The following is a 25364-nucleotide window of genomic DNA, read 5'->3' as shown; positions in this document are numbered from 1 at the left end:
CCATGACGGACCCTCCACCTCCAAATCGATCTCGCTCCAGAGTACAGGCCTCGGTGTAACGCTCATTCCTTCGACGATGAACGCAAATCCGACCATCACCCCTGGTGAGACAAAACCGTAACTCGTCAGTGAAGAGCACTTTTTGCCAATCCTGTCTGGTCCAGCGACGGGTTTGTGCCCATAGGCGACGTTGTTGCCGGTGATGTCTGGTGAGGACCTGCCTTACAACAGGCCTACAAGCCCTCTGTCCAGCCTCTCTCAGCCTATTGCGGACAGTCTGAGCACTGATGGAGGGATTGTGCGTTCCTGGTGTAACTCAGGTAGTTGTTGTTGCCATCCTGTACCTGTCCCGCAGGTGTGATGTTCGAATGTACCGATCCTGTGCAGGTGTTGTTACACATGGTCTGCCACTGCGAGGACAATCAGCTGTCCCTCCTGTCTCCCTGTAGCGCTGTCTTAATGTGTCTCACAGTACAGACATTGAAATGTATTGCCCTGGCCACATCTGCAGTCCTCTTGCCTCCTTGCAGCATGCCTAAGGCACGTTCATACAGATGAGCAGGGACCATGGGCATCTTTCTTTTGGTGTTTTTCAGAGTCAGTAGAAAGGCCTCTTTAGTGTCCTAAGTTTTCCTAACTGTGACCTTAATTGCCTACCGTCTGTAAGCTGTTAGTGTCTTAACGACCGTTCCACAGGTGCATGTTCATTAATTGTTTATGGTTCATTGAACAAGCATGGGAAACAGTGTTAAAACCCTTTACAATGAAGATCTGTGAAGTTATTTGGATTTTTACGAATTATCTTTGAAAGACAGGGTCCTGAAAAAGGGACGTTTCTTTTTTTGCTGAGTTTATCTTGTACACCAAGGACCCAGGGAAAAGTTGCATGGTAGAGAAGAATGTGCCGATTTGAAAGCTATAAAATAAAAAATGTGTAGCTCGCGTCATGTCAATTCTTTTAAAAGTAGCTCTCATGCTAGAAAAGTTTGGAGACCCCTGGCCTAAGCCAACCCCGTCTGTTTTGCCCCATAGTTGCGCACGGGTCGGCTTTGTTGCTAAACAACCAACCCGTCAATTGAGGTAAGAGCCTCCGCTGTTCTCTTAGTCTCATTTCTATGCATCACAGATCAGATTACCGGGGTCTGGATCATCATGGCCCTCTGGTCTCTCATTGTCCTCACGATATCCAATGGATACACGGGCTGATTGCACTCAATCAAACACATGGCTGTTTCCATGGTGATGAGCACCCCAGTCCGACCAATCCCAGCGCTGCACAGAGACACAGAGGACGAGGTGAGTGAGATGAGGCTGAAGATGGCAGCAATGACAGAAGAGGATTCAAATCCTCGTTCCCTCGACTTACACTGTCAATCAATCACTGTTGCTACAACAACACGCAAAGTGTCTTAACTTCTGATTCGAAGAAAAAGGGAACCTGTTTTTCTTGAAGTCAGGTTATGAGGCAGATGTACAAAGGCTTATATTCTTCAAAGATGTTGCGTAAAAGGCCTTACACCTACTTCAAAGCTGTTTCAACAGCGATATGGCTTACAGATGTTAGTTGAGGGGATAAGAGCTTACTTGCTAGTGTATGCAGTGTTTTGTGTAAGAACTAGACCTTACCTGCAGTGTACTATCACCGGCTCCTCTTTGCCCTCCCTCTTTCTGCGGACCAGACTGACAAAGTCCAGGAAGTCAGTGTAGTCGTCTGGGACACCGTGGTCAGGCCAGGCCATGTACTGGATCTGAGTCAGCGGCCTGCTCTCCCCACTCTGAATATAATCAATCAATCAATAAATCAATCAAATGTATGATTATGTTTTTATACTTTTTTTCATACAGTTTTCACCAAGTGCAAGAAGTCATCTCGGTTAACCCAGAAATAAAATCTCAAGACATTTTGGTCAGATGCTCGATGTTTTGGGGCGGCAGGTAGCCTAGTGGTTAGAGCGTTGGAGTTGTAACCGAAAGGTTGCAAGATCAAATCCCCGAGCTGACAAGGTAAAAATCTGTTGTTCTGCCCCTGAACAAGGCAGTTAACCCACTGTTCCTAGGCCGTCATTGAAAATAAGAATTTGTTCTTAACTGACTTGCCTAGTTAAATAAAGGTTAAAAAAAATTACGTAGTCTGTCCACGAGAGATGATACAAGAAATGGTCCTTACCTCCAGGTGTGTGAGAGTTATCTCTCTGACCAGAAATGCTGATTTCCCTTCTTCTGTCACACAGGACACCTGGAAGTCCCCATGGGTAGCGATGGCACCAGAGTTGGGCCAATACTGATGACACTTCACCTGGGAATGAAACAAAAAGATCATTGGAGATAAGAGGAAGAATAGCTTGTCTATTTTCTTTGTGGGGATTGGAAACGTCTTTCATTTTCACCTTTCATTGTTCACCCCACAAGAAATTCCAAAACGAGACCAAAAGCATTGGGAAGGGGCTGAAATGGAGAGAGCGAACCCTGGTTGGGGACGTGACATACCCGTCCTCTCTCCACCTGCGTGGTGAGCATGACCACCATGTTGGAGCCCTGTTCCCAAGTCATCCTCCAGAAGTCAGAGCAGGTGGCGGGCAGCGGGCCCTGGCACGCGATGTAGCGGTTTACAGCACTGGATGCTGCGATCACCATCTATGGGTCAGGAGAATGGCATGGGTTGGCAAATATACACATATGTATAGCTGCATAGTGGCAAATTCATATATGTAAGCATAATCCATGTTTCAGTCTATGTACACACACTTTTAAGAAGTGAGTATCTATCAAGCAAAGTCAGTCTGTCTCTTTCCGGGTGGTGTTTTTGGCTGTGTGAGATATTCATTACCTAGGTCGAAGGAAGGTGTCCGGTCTTGGTAATAAAATCAAAGATTGTGGCGTATATATCAAAGAGTGTTGAGTATCAAGAAAAGAAGAAGGGAGAAGGCCCTCACATTGATGTAATTTGCATTGATATAGTCCCCATCCTCGCCCTTCAGAATAACCCTGGTTGCATCATCTGTGAGACAGCAGATACAGGAAGAGAGAGCATGAGAGAGAAAGGGGTGGCAGGTGAGACAGACGGCATTACTTACATCATTGTATGAGGAAGTACAGCATATGCGACAGAAGATGTCAGTTCTGATGGTTCAGTATACTCACATGGTGAAATGTCTCGATATCGATTTTTGGAAATGTTCTGAGGTAATTTGGCACATGACATTGTCAATCCAGGCCTTTTCCGGTAGAGTTGCTGAGAAACATCGCAACAAAAAACAATGGTTAACATTTGTCATAAGTTAACTGAAGTTCAGACCAGGCCGTGACATGGGCTTGGTTTCTACGTTACACTAAACCACATTCTCACTGATAACCCATCAGTGGAACACGAACAGGAAACGTTTAAGACAGTGTGGAACAATAACAGGAAGCAATAGACTTTCAATATTTCCTTTCATCTCTCTATTTTACTCTCTTCCATCTCTCTCTTTCCGGTGAATTACTTAGATGCTATCTGATCAGTCTTAGCCATGTGCAATGTGAAATACTTTCTAGAACCAGTGGAAACTTTGAATAACCAACTGCATTTAATAATATCAAAGTGGACTTGGAGCAGTTTAGAGTCACAGGGGCCACAGAGGTAGCGCTAGTTATTTGGCCCATGTGAACAACAAGCATATTACTATAGTTAGTATGAGTGGACTAACATCACACCACAGATAGAGCAAGGAGCCAGTTGTTACACTGGATGTATAAATCTGAAGCATCCAGTTGAAATTTCCACTCCCCACCATTCTGTAGATTTTGTCATCGAAGAAGCATTTGATCTCCATACAGTTTTCTGTTCCCAAAACAAGAATCTGTTTACGGAAAGACTGGACTAAGTTTGTGAACTTTACCCTTTCCCAACATTTCCAAAAATTGCATTGTTTAGGAGTGCAAAGGCGAATTTAGTTATTGCACATGAGCACTTCACAGAGTAGGCGTTACCCAATGGAATTATGCAAATACATGCTAAAATGCACCAATAGGATCTCACTAGCTCGTGCTTGGCTTTGCCTACCTCCTTGCTTGTTCTACCTACTATGCTTAATTTGCTCCCAATGGAAACAGGCTGTGCTGTATCTTGGGTTAGTTATAAAAATCTTTGATCAAACTGTGCCTGTATGGACCCAGTACTCGCAGGTTGGCATTTAATTATAATATAATTTGGTGGGTGCTTATATTTGTCCTATTTGATGTGTTTTCTTGCAAATCCCAGCTCCCTCTGAGACACCCCTCGGAGAGTGAGGTCACGACCCAGGTCTGTCATTGTCAACGGCGACCCTGGAGCAATTAGGGTTAAGTGCCTTGCTCATTGGCACATCGACAGATTTTTCACTTTGTCGCTCTAACCACTAGGCTACCTGCAACCCTCATTAATTAAATCTCTTATTGGAATGACTCATGTATTGGAGGCAAGTATGCGGGGAAGTCACCGACAAAGTCATAAAATCTGATTTTAAACCTAACCCTAACGTTAACCACAAAAATATATCTAATAATGCCACACTGCTAACCTTATGCCTAACCCTAACCTTACATTAAGACCAATTTTTGAATATTTTCTTTACAATATAGCCAATTCTGACTGCAACTGGCCCATCTAGCAGAAATCGCTCAGCTCTGCCTCCAGGACAAGATTCATCCCAATAAACATCAACCTTCCAAATACTCAAACCCTCCTTCAGCTAAACATAAACTATATTTTGTAGTATATGTGGACTAACATCAAACTGTTGCTGTACGGCCCCAGTGCTCAAGCCTTCTTTCAGCTGTAGTATGGAGTCTCTCCAGCAGGATGGGTGGTGGTCTGGCTGGGACTGGGGCTGGTCCTGGGGCTGGTCCTGGGGAGCCCTCTCTGGGGAGTACTGGTAGTTAGACTCCGTATCTCCATCCTCCAGCTTCTCCTCCTCCACCAGGTCATACATGGCTGAAGGAACGACAGGAAGGATGACAGCGTGATTGAACATTGCACATCCATTGCAGGTGACAGGCACTCAGACAAACTAAGCAACAACGACAGCAAAACAGAGAAAAGGGAACGACAAAAAGGTAGCAGCCAAATGAAAAACGTCCCTCCTAAGTCATTACACTGTCAGACTGATGCTCTGCCTTAAAGCAGAGATCCGCATTAGGCGAGACAGCGCCACTGGCTGCCCCAGGCGCATTTGTTGTTGTTTTGGTTTTGAAAAGGAGATGAGCATCGAGAAACGTAATAAAAATAAATCGCAGAACACACTGCTGCTCTATCGCGCGTGCAACCATGTCTGAGGGAATGAAACAGGGCTTGTTGTTTGAAGCAATGTCTTTGTTGTTGTAATATCCCACACGGACGTGGCCGTTTCACCGCAAAGGATTCCAGCTTTAATCATAGTATAGTGGATTTGTATTGACCCAATACAGGACAGGCAAGCTATGGTCCCTTACTCACTCGCTCTTGTTTCAGGGACAGGCAAGCTATGGTCCCTCACTCCCTCTTGTTTCAGGGACAGGCAAGCTATGGTCCCTTACTCACTCACTCTTGTTTCAGGGACAGGCAAGCTATGGTCCCTCACTCCCTCTTGTTTCAGGGACAGGCAAGCTATGGTCCCTCACTCCCTCTTGTTTCAGGGACAGGCAAGCTATGGTTCCTTACTCCCTCCCTCTTGTTTCAGGGACAGGCAAGCTATGGTCCCTCACTCACTCTTGTTTCAGGGACAGGCAAGCTATGGTCCCTTACTCACTCGCTCTTGTTTCAGGGACAGGCAAGCTATGGTTTTACAAACCCTGCTGTAAAAAAATTGAATAATAATACATGCCATTTAGCAGATGATTTTATTCAAAGTGACATTTGTTTTTAATGTATGGGTCGTCCTGGGAATTAAACCCACTATCCTGTCGTTGCCATGCTCTATCAACTGAGCTACAGAGGACCGCAAAGGATCATAAATGACCGTAAAGGACCACAAGGCCTGTTAGAGGGCTGTTCTGTTCTCTCCTCACCGTTGGGTCTGACCAGCAGGTTCAGCTCTCCTGAGTCGCTCTCCTCACAGCTGGCCTTGATGAACATGACCACCTGGTCGTGGGTGTGCTCTGAGATGTCCTGACCGTTAATCAGAACCACCTGGTCTCCCTCGTTCAGCCGGGGAACACACAGGTCAGCCTGGGGAGGGCATTAAAACAGAATAGAAGAGAACAGTGTGGTTTTTCATAATTCATTACCTGTGAAGGTCATTTGAGAAGTTCAGGGGTTTGGCAGTGACGGTAGCCCAGGTAGTAGGACACGTACCGCTGTTCCCGGGGCCACTCGGGACACGATCACAGGCATCTTCTGGTCCAGCCCACCCTTCACATTGAATCCAAATCGTCCTTGTTCGTCGGGGCACATTTTAATGAACACCAGATTGTCATGAGGAAGCACTCCATTGGGCTGGGAGAGTGAGAAGAAGAAACACAACGCACAAAACAACGTTTTAGTCAAACGAAATCACAACGTGTGAGTGTGCGTCCGTGCGCGCGTAGGTCTCTCTCCTACCATAGTCTTGTCTTCTGACAGAGGCGTGTCGTACAGCTCATTGATGTGGTTGTCCAACTCCTGCTGAGAGTGGGACTGGGACTGACTGCACAGAGGCCTCCTGGCCTGCTTAGGGGGAAGAGCTGGCGGCTGGCCGTCGACGGTCGAGTCTGGTGACCTGGACACAGACAAATCCAAATGAGTCCTCGCGGCAAAATCAGAATACAGTATATATATCCAAACCTCAACCCAGTGCTGGCTTTATTGAGAACAAGTCAATAAATGCATAAATTAAGCGTGTTATTGCGTGTTTATATATGAACCTGGAAACGCACACACTTAGTCGAGAGCTCTCTGACTCAACATTAACTACACAGTGGAAACTGTGATGTTCCAGAGCTTAACCTCTCAATGGAATATGGACCTTTCACCTGACCCCATTTCTCAGAAGGTAATGATCATCTTCTGTGTACACTGAATCATTACAGGGCTCAGTCAGAGCAGAGGGGTTTCTCAGTTCATAGGAACTCTTCCCCCTATTTCCTAACATTGCTCAGTGCTATAGCCTCAACCTGTGGACGAGAACGGCTTACTAGCCCCTTGGAAAGGCGCTGTGTGTCCAACCAGCATATTACCCTCAGCTTGATGTGTTCATGTACTTCCCCCAGTCAGAGAGCCTCCACGTTGTCTAGCCTGCTGTCTGCCTCGGAGCAGCCCTGAGCAGACCCTGGTGGAGGTTAACCGGTTGGGACAGCACTCACCAAAACAAACATCGTCTAGCGCTATGGGCTCCTCAAAAGGAGTTTACACAGAGATACACAGAGGATCACAGAGAGCGATAAGGTCAAAAAACGACATGCACAGGTACACTGAGGAAGTGCCTATCCAAAGAAAGAGGGAAACAGCGAGTGAGCAAGAGAGAGAAGAGAGAGAGAAGAGAGAGAGAGAGAAAAAACGATCCAAGTCGAAACAAACACGCCAAACCACTTCAAAGAAATCTGCTCTTTCAGAGAATACTGTCTGTGTGTCACCATCCTTCACAAGAGTGAAAGAGAAACGGGGTAATGGCATATTTCCTTGATGTTATGAGAAGATTTGCAATGGTTCAGCCCACTCTGTCTGTGTTATTAACATAACAAGCATTCGCCATTGTGATGTGCCTGCAGCCCCAACCTACTGCTGCAGCTCTTTGGCTTCGGCCTGCCTGCCAAGCACCAACCTCATTATGGACGCTTAAATGACAGCCATGAAAGAGGCCTATTTTGTAGTCGACAGGCAGCCGGAGCTTGGTGCTACAGCCCCGGGGTATTTACATAATAAAAACAAATGGTTTGTAAAGACATAGAAATCAGAGGGCGGTGTGTGTGTGTGTGTGTGTGTGTGTGTGTGTGTGTGTGTGTGTGTGTGTGTGTGTGTGTGTGTGTGTGTGTGTGTGTGTGTGTGTGTGTGTGTGTGTGTGTATGTGTGTGTTTACGGTATGAGGACATTCAACCCGATCAAGTCTCGATGAAAGAGACGCTCATGGCCTGGTCTTTTGGTTTGAAAATTCAAAAGGCACATCTGAGCTGATTTTTTTTGTAGGTGCATGGTAACAGTTGAATAAGATGAGACAAAAGAAGAAACATGGACACCGCTCTTGATAGTATCACTGCTCTTTAATAAGCTTTAGGCATCGGCCTCAACGCTCTGACGGAGGCCTTGAGGCCGATACCTGAAGGTTATTAAAGAGCAGTGATACTATCAAGAGCGGTGTCCATGTTTCTTCTTTTGTCTGATGTTTTGGTTTGAAATGACTCAGGGCTGTGTGTGCGTGGGCGTGTGTGGCAGACAGACTTACGGGGTAGAATCTAGGCTGATGGAGTTGGCCTGGGTTGAGGAGGCTGACTTGTGATTAGCGAAGGTCGGGCAGGGCGAGGCATGGTCGTGGTAGATCACATGGTCCAGCAGGTGTCCCACGGAGGACGGCCGCAGGCGCTCTTGTGCAAACTTGGAGTTCCTGCTGAGACAAGAGGAGAGAGGAGGAGGGAGGGCCATGTAAGGTACCCGAGTGTAGTCATCCAAGGTTATTTAGAGTTACTTGGCATTGCTCCTCCTCCTCAACAGTAGGTTACATCTATAGCCCAATTTCCTTTACCCTCCGTCTCCCCGAAGTGTGCACTTGTTCAGTCCCGCTCATGGATTTGAAACTAAGGAATGTACTGTTTGCTTACACTACGGGTTAGGGCTACTCACTGGTTGGGGGTGCCTGGTGGGGAGCGTGTGGGCAGGCTCTGGGTCTCCAGGCGGTCGTCAGACAGAGAGGCTCTGGAGTTCCGGCTGACTGACTCCCAGTCCATCCTTCCACCCATCGGCCTCCTCACCAAGGGCTTACTGGGAGACCTGATGGGTTGATGATATGGAGGTCATTGTTATTGATAGATTGGATTGCAGCAGGTAACATGTTCATCAGATTTCAATTTAGCAGGATGAGAACGGTTTACGACTCATTAGACTTTTGCTCCTTATTCAGTGTACGATTCCTCCATCCCCGTCTCTTCATGTTCTCACATTTCTGACGTCATTCTCTTAGTATCAGTAAGCAATAGTGTCACTTCATTTGGGCTTCAGGATGGGTCTTACCTGGCGAACACCCTGTCCTTGATGCCCTTCTCCTTGCCGTACTGGACAGACTGCACCTCTGTCCTACCACTGCATATAACACAGAAACATGATCTCTTTAACATTTAACGGAAAACACTCACCAGCAACCTCTGCCCTCACACTTTCATTTCCTGGAATAAGATAGGACCAAACCAGTGTTGCACTATCTACTTTTTAGACATTTTATAAATGTGTGTGGTGAGCCAGCAGGACGTATTGAGAGGGACACGCCCCAGTGTGTGAAACCACAGCTCTCTTTACTCTGTCACATTATTTGTCAGTCACTCATACGTCGTGACATGGCATTGGGAAAGCTGAGAGGACTGGAGCTTTGGGTCTCTACTGGCAGTTGTAGGAGGCACAGTAAACATATTCCTGTGTTATGCAAACCAGCCCACACGATTTCTGTGATACGCGGCACAATGGGTCAAATGGCACCGTCGTGATTGGTACAAAAATGTAAATATGCGTCAGCAAAATTACGATGGTGTTATCCTGAGGGCAACACAAATTAGGGAGGACTGGATCTGAACTGAGTGAGTCAAGGGAAATTGAAAGGATTAGGTCATGTGTAGCCTACACTCAGAAAAAGAAGGTGCTACCTTTCCCCATAGGAGAACCCTTTGAAGAACCCTTTTTGGTTCCAGGTAGAACCTTTTGGGGGTTTCATGTAGAACCCTTTCCACAGAGGGTTCTACATGGAACCAAAAAGCATTCTACCTGGAACCAAAAAGGGTTTTTCAATGTGGACAACCGCAGAACCCTTTTTCTAAGAGTGTACTGTTTTCTCTGGTGAGGGTTAGACACCTTCAGACAGCAGCTATACAGTTACACACACTATCGTTCACAAGACTCATGTAAACATTGACAAACAAACACAATCTTAGCGGGAAAAGCTGGTTGAAACGCCATCATTACAGCCAGTTCTGCCTGCTGGGATCCCAACTTGATCACTGACTCTCTTTCAAAACACATTTTAATATGCAACCTCAGCGCCATGGACCAAATCGGCTAAAGGCTAACGTCACCAGAGACTATGCACTTCAAAATGGCACCATATTCCCTACATAGTACACTCCGTTTGACCAGGGCCTGGTCTAAAGTAGTGCACTTTATAAGGAATAGGGTGCCATTTTGGGACACAGCGACACATTCCCCAGGCCCACTCACCAGTAGCGGTACTTGGAGCCCAGTTGGAAGACATGTGCAAAGAAGTTCTTCTGTGGTGGTAAGGGTCGGTCCAGTCTGAAGAAGGTGTGGTGCTCTACACAGGCCTTCCATAGGTTCTTACAGGCTCGGTAGTTCACCATGTGAAAGGCTAACAGCGCCTCACGGCTCTCATTCTGGAGAGGGAGGGAGGGAGAGCGAGAGAGAGGGAGGGCGAGAGAGAGAAAGAGAGGGGGAGGGCGAGAGAGAGAAAGAGAGGGGGAGGGCGAGAGAGAGAAAGAGAGGGGGAGGGCGAGAGAGAGAAAGAGAGGGGGAGGGCGAGAGAGCGAGCGAGCGAGCGAGCGAGGGGGCAAGAGAGAGAGGGCGAGAGAGAGAGAAAGAGAGGATGAGAGAGCGAGAGGTCAGTGGTGGGCTCAGCACACTTAGGCGTACAGTACAGTAGGTGTGTGTGATTATCACACATGATCAACTGATGTCACACAGATCTAGCTAAAAGAACATGGATGCAGAGGACAAAATCACCCTTCGACTTGCATAGCTGGCCATGAGATAGCTTCTTCTAGGCCAGACACTATGGTGTGCTCTGTAGTACATCTCTACTCGGATACATGAATTATAGCGCATGACATCATTTCATCTAGATATCAAGTACTGTACAACTGCTTTCAAAGGTCTCCTTGGCTTGCATTATTCAACCAGGTGTTTTTGTGTGTCTTCCACTACTAGACGCCCTTGTTGGGATCAAATCCTTTTAGATTTAGTTTCATTTGACCAGCCTAGCACACACACACCGTGCATTATGCATTCTCCAATATGAATAATGATGAGAGAGAATTTGAGCTCGCACAATACTGCCCTACCAAGCAAAAAGGCAGTAGCTGCTCATCGCGTGGAACTGAGAAAAATGGCTTTTATATTTACCTTGATTTCACAGTAACGTTATGCAGTTACTGCTAACATGACCCCCATTTTCTCCAAAACACAGTACAATAGAGGCAGGATACTTGTCCACATGATTAAGCATGTATTTAATATAGCAAAAATGACATTAACTCATTTTCAACCAAATGAGCAGTTACTGCCTTTTTTCTTGGTAGGGCAGAATAGTAGGGATGCAATCACAGTTGAAACCAGGACATACTTACCAATTCTCTTCGGAGTTGAATAAAAAACTGTCTACATTTAAACGAGATCTTTACAATCTGTAGCCTGAAAGAAAGAAAAATAAGCTTTTACCACCAATAGGAAGGAATCTCTCCTTTATTTCCTACATAACAGAGATCTTATCCAGTATTCTGAAGCCACTGGATAAGCTTATAGAATACATAGTCCCGTTTGCCACCCATGTTATCATCCATAAGAATCCCCTCTGTTTCTTCAATCAGAAACAAATCATTTTCAGGTGTTCGAAAGTTCCATTGTGCCTGCTGGCCTATTTCCCTGGTTCCTTAAAGCATGACTCAGAGGGAGAATCTAAATATAGACCGCACTGTCGCAACCTGACACAATTACACTATTACTCATTTCTGCAGAAGTCTCTTTTCATGAAGATAAACTCTCACTGTACTGTACCATCAAAGGGAGTAGGGCAAGATCAAACAGTGGGGAGAGGGCTCATGTTGTCACTTTACAGTAGAGCTGGAGTAAGTTATGGCTAAATCTGGGCCAAAGAAGTACAGCATCATAAATGCTATCCATCCAATGTTTGCTACTGCTGTTTGTTACTTAAGCAATAAGGCCCGAAGAGGTGTGGTATATGGCCAATATACCACGGCTAAGGGCTGTTCTTAGTCACGATGCAACGCGGGGTGCTTGAAAACAGCCCTTCGCCGTGGTATATTGGCCATATACCACAAACCCCGAGGTGTCTTATGGCTATTAGAAACTGGTTACCAATGTAATTAGAGCAGTAAAAATAAATGTTTTGTCATACCCATGGTATACGGTCTGATATACCACAGCTGTCAGCCAATCAGCATTCAGGGCTCGAACCACCCAATTTATAATACTCTTTAGGTTCTGAGCGTCCCATCCAATGGCTCCCCTATATGGAGAATGTGGCTGAATGTGGAAACATACTCAACTGATTTGACTCACCATGGAAAGCAGTTGATTCGTACCCTGTTCTTATAGGTGACAATCCCAGTTGACATCACTCCGATTAAAATCTCAGTGTTGCTTTGATCCTGTAACGGAGGAGGGGAAAAAGGACAGGGAGGATTGTAAGGTGCCCAGCTTTTTGACTTCCTATGTATGGATTCTACTTAACAGAGGTTGATTGGGGAGCATAGTATGCACCCATCACTCCATTTCACACCTGAACCCTTACCCTTGCATAGTGCAATTCGACTCCATAGAGCTCTAGCGTCCGTGCTGTGTTTAGATAATTGAACTCTGACTGGGCAGGAGGCAGTCCCCTGAAAGGAAAAAGAGTGAGAGTGCGAGATAGGGAGAGAGAGCGAGAGAGAGACACTTTAGTTGGCTCCACACAGGCCATTCAGAGAGCGGAGAGTAGGCCACCCTACCATCTACTTGAGAGGATGAACAATGACAGCCCTTGTTCTGACCTGGGCACAAAGTCTGAGCCGCCTCAGCCTCAGCTTCAGCGAATGAGCAGAGTCCATCCCTGTTTAATCTACAAGTTATTTGATATTTTCTGTGCATTTCCCGTTTTACACCAATGTATCCGCACACTCACACAATGTCAGTTGAGAGATTGCTTCTTACTTGTGTTGCTGATGCTGTTTGGCAATCTCTTTCTCAAAGTCTTGTGGTGCGTTGGGGATGAAAGAGTATTCGGAGAGGTAGCCGGGCAAGTTCTCGTCCTGACTGTAGTCCCCTAGCTCAGCTGCAACACAACACAAAGCACACAGTGTGTGAGTGTGTAAGTGCAAGTGTGCGTGTGTGTGTGTGTGTGTGTGTGACATAGAGCACAATGAGGCCTTTAATCCTCTCCTTCTCTCCCTCCTGCACAGCTCCCATTCATTCACTAATTTTCTGGTCAAACTTGTCCTTTGTGTGCAAACGGAAAGAAGCAGGACTTTTGCAGCTTGAGAGGAGCCAAACACTTTTTTGTCAATGTTTAGAAAAGAGAGACAGAGACGAGTCCTCCTGCTGAGTGCCTCAGTGTTTCCATACTGTATAAACAGTCTGCCTTCGTCCCAAATCGCACCCTATCCCCTATACAGTGCACTACTTTTGACCAGGGCTCATAGGGTTCTGGTCAAAAATAGTGCACTATATACGGAACAGGGTGCCATTTGGGACACATGCCATCTTCCATAATGAAAAGGGAGCAGACATGAGAAAGTTGGGGGTTAAGTGCCTCTATTTCCGAAGCACTTTAAGAAAAGTATGTAGCACAATAATGTGAATCAATTAATAAAGAGCCCCGCTCTTTCATTTTAATAGAAACTACATCAGTATGCCAAAACAGTGGGAAAAATGAACAGTAATAGCCCAGTATACACTAACTATCCTGGTCAGAATTGTGACTGACAGACAGACTGGCACTTGTGAAATGTCCTCCATTCTATTGTTGTTATTACAGTAAATGCGGTGAGACCACCATGGCAACTTTCCATTTCCTCCTGTGACCTCTATACCTCCCACATAGCATGATACGTTTACTACAACCCCACGAGGGAGTCAGCCAGTCAGCCAGTTATCCCAGCCATCCAGTCAGCCAGTCAGCCAGCAAGCCAGGCAGTCAGCCAGCCTATTAAGCTAACAACCAATGAGCAGTGTTCTTCTGCCCTGCTGCCAGCCTGGTTGTGGTGATTGTGCTGTTACTCCTCCCCCCTCAGCGGCGTATTGGGGTCAATGTGTAAACAAAGACCCGCAGCAGCCAGGCTACAAGGAAGCTGCATCATTACAAGCCAAGTACAGTATGAAGTAGTATTACAGTTGTGTTTCGGTCTGGGCTTTCCAAGCTACTGTAATAGTCTGATCCCCCCCCCATACTCTCAATGCTTGAAATCACATGGTGGATATTAAGAGGGTGATAGAGATAATACACTATTTAACATTTTCTATCATTAGTCCAGTTAGTTACAAGGTTTCAGGCAGAATTTATGCGACCATAAGTCAGTAGTATAGTTCTAGTTGAATAGCTAAGAGGAATAATTGAAGTACTTACATTGAACAGCGTATGAAGCAAGAAGAGCGGCTGTGATGTATGGACACGGCAGTCTGCGAGCCGAGGATTCAGTTATAACTCAAATTCACCACATGAAGATTATTAAAAATGTTTGAATAAACCAACCACATACAGAGCTGCGTGTTTATCAAATCCACACTCACCTTCCACTAAGTATGTCCTGTTTAATCTGCAAAAAGTACTGGTACCTAAAGGGGACCCAAAACAGCAAGATCAATACAGAGCTTTTAAGTCCCCTTATAATCAAACTGTCTAGAGAATAGCAGTGAGGAAGACCTATAGTGTACTTCCTATTTCTGTCACAGTGCCACCCATTAAGCACTTACCTTGTATACTCCTCCTGAAGTTTATTGGGGTCGGTTACAAAGAATTTAACCCTAAAATTTAAACTGTGTGGAGACCCCCCTGAAGAAAAACAAACAAGCAGATTAATGGAACTAAAACTAGCAATAAATATAATAATGAAAATACTAGAGAATATTCCAAATGTATCAAACATACCTTTTAATTGCTTTCTGATGGGTTTGGTCGGATCCAGCCACCTCTGTAAAATATGGATGAAGACAACCTCAGACACAGTACGGGACAAGAGGGAAAATAGGCCATAAAGAAATTAAGATACATTTTTACTCAAAACATTAGAGCATGTTCCGTATAGAAATCGAACTGTTCTGTGAGACAGCATCATCAAAAATATACATATGTACAAAAGTCTGAATTTCTGCTGTCACAAATGAATATTTGCATTGTTATTTTGTGAACTTTCAGAAACACAATCTGTAGCCCCTTCACAGTATTCTAGCGACTGTTTCAACTCCATTGTTTGCAGGTCATGACCCATAATCTTCTTAGTATCTCAATCGGTTTGCTGCAGAAACGCCACAGTTTGCTGACAGGGCTGGAGAAAGCCTATTCATGAGATGCTGCTATGCTGCCAATCAGAGTATTTGAGGGGATCAGCCAGAGCAGGGCCCTGCGTAGATCCGCTAATCCTGATCACATAATAATTAGTCATTTCGGAAGCCAGTTGATTTGCAGATCAATGATTCTGCGCCGTCCGACTGCAATGTGGTCTAACGCGCACAACCTCACGGCCTCACCTAATCTCTTGCGACAGCCTGTCGAAATAAACGAGCCAATCGAGCAGCTAGCTAGTTACCTAGCTTACGCAAGATTTGGTTCTGGGTTCCGATAAGAGGCCTCACCTGACTGTCTGAGGAGTCGTCGGCCAGCTGGAGGCCGAAGTAGTCTCTCTCCGTCAGCTCCAGGTGTTTAAACACTACATCCAGCAGGACCTGTCCTTGATCGTGCTTCTGCAGGGAGAGAAACCAGACAAGACCGTCAAAAGTCTGTGGTACAGATACATGACTATCTCATGATACAGACGACTGAAGCGACATAGGACTGGGAAGTGTGTTGGCCATAAAGCGATTGAAACCTCCAATACAGTGTAGCCTAAAAATACTTAATTGATAGAGGGTTATTGCAAATCTATCACACAAGTATGTGTAATGCTTACCCTACTGGGTTTCTAACTGGAGGTTGAGCATTGTAAGCGTTTCACAACAAGGCCTCACAGCCTGCTTTCTAGAAGTGTCAGGGCAATGTGCAGCCACAGTCTTCCGGAACACAGAACCAGACCATGTATTATTTACAGAGAGCTGGGAGAAGGAAGGAACACAAATTATACTACACACAGTGACTTCTCTTTGCCTGATTTGATTGGCCCATGTCATATAGGCTACCCACCAGGCTACTATTTTTGTAATTTTTTTATTTCACCTTTATTTATTTATTTATTGGGGCGGCAGGTAGCCTAGTGGTTAGAGCGTTGGACTTGTAACCGAAAGGTTTCAAGATCGAATCCCCGAGCTGACAAGGTAAAAATCTGTTGTTCTGCCCCTGAACAAGGCAGTTAACCCACTGTTCCTAAGCTGTCATTGAAAATAAGAATTTGTTAAATAAAGGTATTAAAAAAAAATACTAAAAATAAAAACAATTAACCAGGTAGGCTAGTTGAGAACAAGTTCTCATTTACACTAAGTGAAATCTGTTCAGGAACATCAATATGAAACATATGTCACTAAACTGTTGACAGCCCCTCTGCACGCTGCAGAAAGCAATAAAGGAGAGAGAGGAGGAGATGGAAACGCACGGTGGTGAGATATTCTAGAGCTAAAAGGTCATTTGTCACCCAATCAATAATACATTTTAAAAAGCCCTATTACTAGGCCATTCAAAATGAAAATTCACTACAATTGTAGGCTAACTGTTAGCACAATCAATGAACCAACAGCATCGCCTAGGGCTATAAGTTCTCTCCCAGACTCGTGGATAGACATTTTGGAGCGTAGCATAACCTGTTGGGGGTAGGGGGCAGTATTGACACGGCCGGATAAAAAAATGTACCTGATTTAATCTGGTTACTACTCCTGCCCAGTAACTAGAATATGCATATAATTATTGGCTTTGGATAGAAAACACCCTAAAGTTTCTAAAACTGTTTGAATGGTGTCTGTGAGTATAACAGAACTCATATGGCAGGCAAAAACCTGAGAAGATTCCTTACAGGAAGTGCCCTCTCTGACAAGATCTTGTTCTTCTTGTCTCTGTTTATTGAAGACTGAGGATCTTTGCTGTAACGTGACACTTCCTACGGCTCCCATAGGCTCTCAGAGCCCGGGAAAAAGCTGAATGATATCGAGGCAGCCCCAGGCTGAAACACATTTGCGCTTTTGACAAGTGGCCGATCAGAAGACAATGGACTTAGGCGCGTGCACGAGTCGACCCCATGCTTTATTTTCTTTCGTCTTTTTACCTAAACGCAGATTCCCGGTCGGAATATTATCGCTTTTTTACGAGAAAAATGGCATAAAAATTGATTTTAAACATCGGTTGACATGCTTCGAAGTACGGTAATGGAATATTTAGAAATTTCTTGTCACGAAATGCGTCGTGCTCGTCACCCTTCTTTACCCTTTCGGATGGTGTCTTGAACGCACGAACAAAACGCCGCTGTTTGGATATAACTATGGATTATTTGGGTCCAAACCAACATTTGTTATTGAAGTAGAAGTCCTGGGAGTGCATTCTGACGAAGAACACCAAAGGTAATAACATTTTTCTTATAGTAAATCTGACTTTGGTGAGTGCTAAACTTGCTGGGTGTCTAAATAGCTAGCCCTGTGATGCCGGGCTATCTACTTAGAATATTGCAAAATGTGCTTTCACCGAAAAGCTATTTTAAAATCGGACATATCGAGTGCATAGAGGAGTTCTGTATCTATAATTCTTAAAATAATTGTTATGCTTTTTGTGAACGTTTATCGTGAGTAATTTAGTACATTTTTAGTAAATTCACCGGAAGTTTGCGGGGGGTATGCTAGTTCTGAACGTCACATGCTAATGTAAAAAGCTGTTTTTTGATATAAATATGAACTTGATCGAACAAAACATGCATGTATTGTATAACATAATGTCCTAGGTGTGTCATCTGATGAAGATCATCAAAGGTTAGTGCTGCATTTAGCTGTCTTCTGGGTTTTTGTGACATTATATGCTAGCTTGAAAAATGGGTGTCTGATTATTTCTGGCTGGGTACTCTGCTGACATAATCTAATGTTTTGCTTTCGTTGTAAAGCCTTTTTGAAATCGGACAGTGTGGTTAGATTAACGAGAGTCTTGTCTTTAAAATGGTGTAAAATAGTCATATGTTTGAGAAATTGAAGTAATAGCATTTCTAAGGTATTTGAATAACGCGGCACAGGATTCCACTGGCTGTTACGTAGGTGGGACGATTTCGTCCCGCCGACCCTAGAGAGGTTAAGGTAACCAGACCACCCAGTATGCATAATGATACACTCAAAGGCGATGACTGGAATGTGTTTAATTTTGGAGTTTAGGCTAGACTGATTATGGACCAAAGACATCCTCAATCTGTTTCGTATTTTTTTCGCCATGCGTAATATGCGGAAGGCTATATTGTATAACGGCACAATTATCATTTTGATTCATAAGCTCTAATATGCACATGGGTGTTTTGAATGAATCATCGCCTTAGAAAGTGCTGTCCATTTCATTGTGTTAGGCTTTGAAACAACATCCACAACGACCATGTAGTTTGTTTCATCCTGATGCTGAACTCCTTTCTTCAAATTGATCATCGCAGTGAGGCGAGTTTTAAAATCACACACAACTGCATTTGCATTGCTGTCATAGTGGTTAAGAGGGACAACAGAGCCCTGAGTACTAGGCCATTAGCACCCTGACCGTTAGCAAGTTAGGTACTACCACAGCATGTCCAGAGTGCATAATTTTTATTTTACTAGGCAAGTCAGTTAAGAACAAATTCTTATTTTCAATAACGGCCTAGGAACAGTGGGTTAACTGCCTTGTTCAGGGGCAGAACGACAGATTTGTACCTTGTCAGCTCGGGGATTTGAACTTGCAACCTTTCGGTTACTAGTCCAACGCTCTAACCACTAGGCTACGCTGCTGCCCCAGAGAGGAGATTACGAGTCACGTGGAATTTTACTACGGTCGTGACTCATGACTGCCTGTGTGGCGGTTACATGGTAACCGCAACAGCCCTAAACACCCCACACAAGTCTATGTGGCGCCAACGAGTGAAATCAGAGTGCTGTGCGTCAACGTGGAGATGATCTCTACCCATAGCGTTCAGCAGCTATCAGGTCATACTCTGTCCAGCCACTAGGCTAATGCACAGCAGCCATGTTGGGAACCAAACTACCAGCTAACAAGGGGCTTTACTGAAACACTGAAGCTCTCCAGCTCTAGAAGTTAAACAGATGCCTGTTAGAAGCCTTCTTGTAGATTCCCTGTGCAGTGCAAGTATTGGAGGTGGCGCACGCATGGCGGTAGAATGCCAGAGGACATGATAATGGAGCTGTCAGTTGTCATTCAGTACTGACTTCACCTGTGTAAACATGATGTGTGTCTGTGCACACTGGATGGTTCCCAGAGGATACAAACCACATCAACGCCAACAAAGTATATGAAACACATACGCACACAAACATGAGGGCCTGTATTCACCTAATCCTGACTGGCAGTGAAGCCTTGACCTGGTTCAGCCCAGCATGGCACTAGTAAAGACAAAGGACTCCATAATGACAGCTCTGTAGTCCCTGAAATGAACTCATCTTAATTCATGACCAGGGGATTAGTGGTCAGCGGCTGAGCAGATTTATTTGACCCAGAACAGAACAAAGAGTGTCGGGGCAACAGAGATGGTCGGGGGTTAGACTGAGGTGCTATGTGTGTGTGTTGTAATTAGAGTACCTCACAGAGGGGAATGCATTAACATTGTGCCTCTCTGCCCCCGTTCCCCACAGTGCACCACACGGGCCAGATATCCCCCACGCTTGGCTCGGAAAAGCTATTGTGATGTGTGCAGTTCAGTCCTGGTGTAAGTGTTTACGCCATTGGCTAGTAACCCCTGGAGTGTCTTTTTAAACCAGAATGCCAGACATTCTGCGATGTCGCTGCTATGCTGCTATTAATGACAGATATCTAAAATGACCCAGGCTCCTTTGGTCCTTACTACTACAATGCATCTGTATTTTAAAGTGCAATTCCATCACTTTTCAGCCACATTTTTATTATCTCCAGCACAATACCAGTGTCTATATACGGTGCATTCGGAAAGTATTCAGACCCCTTGACTTTTTCCATATTTTGTCACGTTACAGCCTTATTCTAAAATGTATTAAATTAAATGTTTTTCCTCATCAATCTAAACACAATACCCGATAATGACAAAGTGAAAACAGGTTTTTAGAAATGTTTGCACATTTGTGACCCGATTCAGGAAACTAGGCGTATGTCGCAAGTCACGACTTCCCAGGAGAGCCTTTTAAACGTAATAAAACATTATTTTTTTTAATCAAAATGTGTTTTTTGGCAGATATGCCTTCTCGAATATGTGAACTTTCATGTGCCTTAATATCAAACGGGTATGTCATCTGTAAATATGAATAGAATTGTTAAATTATGAGCCTAGTTGGTTTAGCCACAGAAAAAGTGAGCAACCTTCCCGCTAGCCTTGATTGGCTGAGATAATGAGTGGGCTGGACATGCCGAGAGATGAGTTTGTATTGGTCGGTGTTGCCTGCTGCTCGTAATGCGTAAATAATAGTTTCTACTGCAGTTTTTTTGTAAACATATTATGTTGCTACTGCTCTCAATAACATTGCTGCCCTGGATTTATCAGGCGCTATCAACAAAGGTCAGTGGGAAAAAGTTGTGATGGACTACTTTCTGGACGACGATCGTGCCACGCAATGCTGACTCTCTCATTTCATAACACGTTTTGAAATCAGTGAAACACAACGGGCCAAACAAGCTGTGCAAACTAAGCTTTCATCCATGTATACAGGTAAGAATCTAGCTACAGATTCAGATATTATAAGTTTCTAATTTTGTCCAAAAGTTGTTTCATTGCAAGCTAAAGCTTGCTGTTAGCTAGCCAGCTGGAGTTTGATGGCTGGCTTGCTAACTAACAATGAATCTAATGTAATTTGGTTAACTTTAGCTTGCTATGACAATCGGTTTGTATTGCTAGTAACGTTACTCTATGGATTGGGAAAATAGTACATTTTTTAGCTAGCTAACGTTAATGTGACATGTCTAAACAAAAGATCCCAAGTTACAGCTTGCTGTTACCTAGCTAACATTAGCTGAGGTTAGGTGGCTGGCTTGCTAGCTAACATTAACTTAGAGTTGAAGTCGGGCGTTTACACACACTTAGGTTGGAGTCATTAAAACTAGTTTTTCAACCACTCCACAAATTTCTTGTTAACAAACTATAGTTTTGGCAAGTCGGTTAGGACATCTACTTGGTGCATGTCAAAAGTAATTTTTCCAACAATTGTTTACAGACAGATTATTTCACTTATAATTCACTGTATCACAATTCCAGTGGGTTAGAAGTTTACATACATTAAGTTGACTGTGCCTTTAAACAGCTTGGAAAATTCCAGAAAATTATGTCATGGCTTTAGAAGCTTCTGATAGGCTAATTGACATCATTTGAGTCAAATGGAGGTGTACCTGTGGATGTATTTCAAGGCCTACCTTCAAACTCTGTGTCTCTTTGCTTGATATCATGGGGAAATCAGCCAAGACCTCAGAAAAAAAATTGTAGACCTCCACAAGTCTGGTTCATCCTTGGGAGCAATTTCCAAATGCCTGATGGTACCACGTTCATCTGTACAAACAATAGTACGCAAGCATAAACACCATGGGACCACGCAGCCGTCATACCACTCAGGAAGGAGACGCATTCTGTCTCCTAGAGATGAACGTACTTTGGTGTGAAAAGTGCAAATCAATCCAAGAACAACAGCAAAGGACCTTGTGAAGATGCTGGAGGAAACAGGTACAAAAGTATCTATATCCACAGGAAAACGAGTCCTATATCGACATAACCTGAAAGGCCGCTCATCAAGGAAGAAGCCACTGCTCCAAAACCACACCATCCCAACCGTGAAGCACGGGGGTGGCAGCATCATGTTGTGGGGGTGCTTTGCTGCAGGAGGGACTGGTGCATTTCACAAAATAGATGGCATCATGAGGTAGGAAAATGATGTGGATATATTGAAGCAACATCTCAAGACATCAGTCAGGAAGTTAAAGCTTGGTCACAAATGGGTCTTCCAAATGGACAATGACCCCAAGCATACTTCCAAAGGTGTGGCAAAATGGCTTAAGGACAACAAAGTCAAGGTATTGGAGTGGCCATCACAAAGCCCTGACCTCAATCCCATAGAAAATTTGTGGGCAGAACTGAAAAAGCGTGTGTGAGCAAGGAGGCCTACAAGCCTGACTCAGTTACACCAGCTCTGTCAGGAGGAATGGGACAAAATTCACCCAACTTATTGTGGGAAGCTTGTGGAAGGCTACCCGAAAGGTTTGACCCAAGTTAAACAATTTAAAGGAAATGCTACCAAATACTAATTGAGTGTATGTAAACTTCTGACCCACTGGGAATATGATGAAAGAAATATAAGCTGAAATAAATCATTCTCTCTACTATTATTCTGACATTTCACATTCTTAAAATAAATTGGTGATCCTAACTGACCTAATTTTTTACTAGGATTAAATGTTAGGAATTGTGAAAAACTGAGTTTAAATGTACTTGGCTAAGTTGTATGTAAACTTACGAATTCAACTGTACGTGTATGAAGTGTGTGTAACATTAGTGATGTTTTCTCAGAATGCCATTTCACGTTGCTAGTTATAGCCTAATGTCAGCTAGCTAACATTGAACTTATTGTTTAACTTTAGCTAGCTATGACAATCAGTCTGTATTGCTAGTTAAAGCTTGCTGTTAGCTAGCCAGCTGACGTTAGATGGCTGGTTAGCTACAGTAGCTAACATTACCTGTATGAACTGTGTGTAGTGATATCGCAGAATGCCATTTCGCATCTATTGTATAATAATGCTACAATATTTGTATCTGGAATTTGTCTTTCAGCATTAATCAGTAGAACACACCAGTCATACAGTCATCAAAAAGAGAGCTGGCCCAAGCAAGCTAAGGCAGCAGCGCAGTCATCAACTACATGCACCATTTCTTCACCAACTATATATAGAGTTGGGAAAACACGTGTGGACCTGAATTGTGATAACTGCAGTGGCCAAAACAAGAACAAGTTTGTGCTCTGGTATTGTACCTGGTGGACCATGCACAAGCTCCACGACAATTTGGACCTTCACTTCCTGATCACAGGCCACACCAAGTTTGCCCCTGACTTGTGCTTCGGCCTCATCAAGCAGCGCTTCAGAAAGACCAGAGTGAACACTTTGTCTGAGATTGCTGGTGTTGTGAAGGACAGCACAGTGACAGGGGTAAACATCCCACAGCTGGTTGGCCTGGAGGATGGTACGGTGCTTGTGGAAAGCTATGGCTGGCAACAACACCTGACTCCATACTTCAGTGCCACAGATCAGCACTTCAGGTAAAAAAGTATTTTCTTTGTATGAGGTTATTCTTATCTAAACTTGGGAGGTGAATTGATGTTGTGCAGGGTTGTAATGTATTCAGATTTTTTTGTTATTCGCTGTTTTACACCTTCGATGCTCTGGAGCCTGGTGTTGTCGCCAAGGGGCGTTCGGACTGTCGTGACCAGGTTTCAGCTGAAGCGCAACGCTGACATCCTTCCTCCCATAGATGGTCTGCCTATAAAAGCACCACCTGGACCGGACACAGCTAGACAAACTATCTTTTTGACAAGATCAGGGAGTTTTGCGACAAAGAGGCTATGGACATCACATGCCCTGCACCAAAGTCAAGGGCAGGACAGAAACAGGCTCTCCGACTATAGATTCCCTTGTTAATGCGTGGTTCGGACAGACCTGTTCATCAGCACTCTCTGCAGTGCCTCTATTCACATGACTCTCTCCTAACACACACGCCATACGTGGCTGATATTGTTGATATGTGTGGTCGTAACATGATTTTGTGACATACCACAACAATATCATGTGACTGTATTAAGTGTCCACCACTTAAATATATGGCGCATGCATCTGTTTATGTACTGGACATGTGCACCTCACTCAGGTTTTAACTCAGGTTGCATGGCCTTAACTTATGTATGGAATACTATGTGATAAGTGCATGTGTAACAGTATATAAAGTATGCTAATGTACTGGTGTGAAGGCATTTGGGCAGTGATGTAAAGTCCTTAAGTAAAAATACATTAAAGTACTACTTAAGTAGTTTACTTTACATGACTTTACTATTAATATTTTTGGCAACTTTTACTTCACTACATTCGTAAAGAAAATAATGTACTTTTTACACCATACATTTTCCTTGACACCCAAAAGTACTCGTTACATTTGGACAGGAAAATTGTCCAATTCACACACTCATCAAGAGAACATCCCTGGTCATCATACTGCCTCTGATCTGGCAGACTCACTAAACACAAATGCTTCATTTGTAAATTATGTCTGAGTGTTGAAGTGTGCCCCCTGGCTATCCATCAAAAAATAATACAATTGTGCTGTCTGGTTTTCTTAACATAAGGAAGTTGAAATGAAATATTTTTACTTTTACGTTTGATACTTAAGTACATTGTGCCCCTGACTATCCGTCAAATTATAATTTTTTTTTAATACATTTGTGCCGTCTGGTTTAATATATGGAATTTGAAATGATTTACACTTTTACGCAAGTATGACAATGTAGTACTTTTTCCACCACTGGATGTGGCTGGGGGTTATAACATTTCTTTCACATGACCTATCAATTTAGACAAGTGTATCTGGGTAAGCGTCATCTAATATTTAGAAAATATTTTTATCTGGACACTTTCTGTTAACCTGAAATGTTTCCTTGTTGTAGGATACTACCACTTTTAGTCTTTAGCACATGACCTCACGTGAATCCTTAAAGAGATGGGTGGGGCTTAAGAGGGTGTGAATAATGCTGAATGGGTGTAGACAAAGGAGAGCTCTCTAGTAGGTACCAAAACATTCAAAGGCCCTTTTTTCAAAAGTGAGTTTACAAGTGTATAAACTTTCAAAGTAGAATTACTTTCCCATTGTTCCTCAAAAATGCTGTGTATGATATAGCATTTTGTAGCTCTGAGTCTCTATTTTTATCCAATGTAAAAAAAAAAAAATGAAATTCAAATGTTGCTACATAAGACAAAATCCAGGTGGTGAGTCACATTTAATAAAAATAAAGAACAGAAATAGCTTATTTACATAAGTATTCAGACTCTTTGCTATGAGACTCGAAATTGAGCTCAGGTACATCCTGTTTCTACAACTTGATTGGAGTCAACCTTTGGTAAATTCAATTGATTGGACAGGATTTGGAAAGGCACACACCTGTCTATATAAGG

At 43.9% G+C, this 25364-nt stretch overlaps 1 protein-coding gene across 2 annotated transcripts in view; it reads right to left on the bottom strand.

Annotated features, from left to right (window-relative positions):
* LOC106574264 (tyrosine-protein phosphatase non-receptor type 4) overlaps positions 1 to 25364 on the bottom strand; it is a 35797-nt gene that overhangs the window by 4356 nt on the left and 6077 nt on the right. Inside the window, exons 3-25 of one of the 2 annotated variants that reach the window (XM_014150045.3) lie at positions 15686 to 15793; positions 14982 to 15024; positions 14807 to 14885; positions 14624 to 14668; positions 14460 to 14512; positions 13049 to 13169; positions 12651 to 12738; positions 12419 to 12507; positions 11467 to 11530; positions 10325 to 10497; positions 9134 to 9202; positions 8747 to 8893; positions 8352 to 8513; positions 6536 to 6692; positions 6290 to 6430; positions 6004 to 6163; positions 4749 to 4951; positions 3142 to 3232; positions 2934 to 2998; positions 2488 to 2634; positions 2168 to 2296; positions 1627 to 1775; positions 1137 to 1272 (exon numbers count right to left, since the gene is read on the bottom strand). In XM_014150045.3, coding sequence (XP_014005520.3) covers positions 1137 to 1272; positions 1627 to 1775; positions 2168 to 2296; positions 2488 to 2634; positions 2934 to 2998; positions 3142 to 3232; positions 4749 to 4951; positions 6004 to 6163; positions 6290 to 6430; positions 6536 to 6692; positions 8352 to 8513; positions 8747 to 8893; positions 9134 to 9202; positions 10325 to 10497; positions 11467 to 11530; positions 12419 to 12507; positions 12651 to 12738; positions 13049 to 13169; positions 14460 to 14512; positions 14624 to 14668; positions 14807 to 14885; positions 14982 to 15024; positions 15686 to 15793 — 2619 coding nt within the window. The remainder of the gene's footprint in view (positions 1 to 1136; positions 1273 to 1626; positions 1776 to 2167; positions 2297 to 2487; positions 2635 to 2933; positions 2999 to 3141; positions 3233 to 4748; positions 4952 to 6003; positions 6164 to 6289; positions 6431 to 6535; positions 6693 to 8351; positions 8514 to 8746; positions 8894 to 9133; positions 9203 to 10324; positions 10498 to 11466; positions 11531 to 12418; positions 12508 to 12650; positions 12739 to 13048; positions 13170 to 14459; positions 14513 to 14623; positions 14669 to 14806; positions 14886 to 14981; positions 15025 to 15685; positions 15794 to 25364) is intronic. The other variant, XM_014150046.3, reaches the window with a different exon arrangement.

The sequence above is a fragment of the Salmo salar genome, chromosome 16 (assembly GCF_965601325.2).
Source record: "Salmo salar chromosome 16, fSalSal1, whole genome shotgun sequence".
Lineage (NCBI taxonomy): Eukaryota > Metazoa > Chordata > Actinopteri > Salmoniformes > Salmonidae > Salmo > Salmo salar.
The sequence above is the reverse complement of the archived record's forward strand: the minus strand, read 5'-3'. Positions and strand labels throughout refer to the sequence as shown.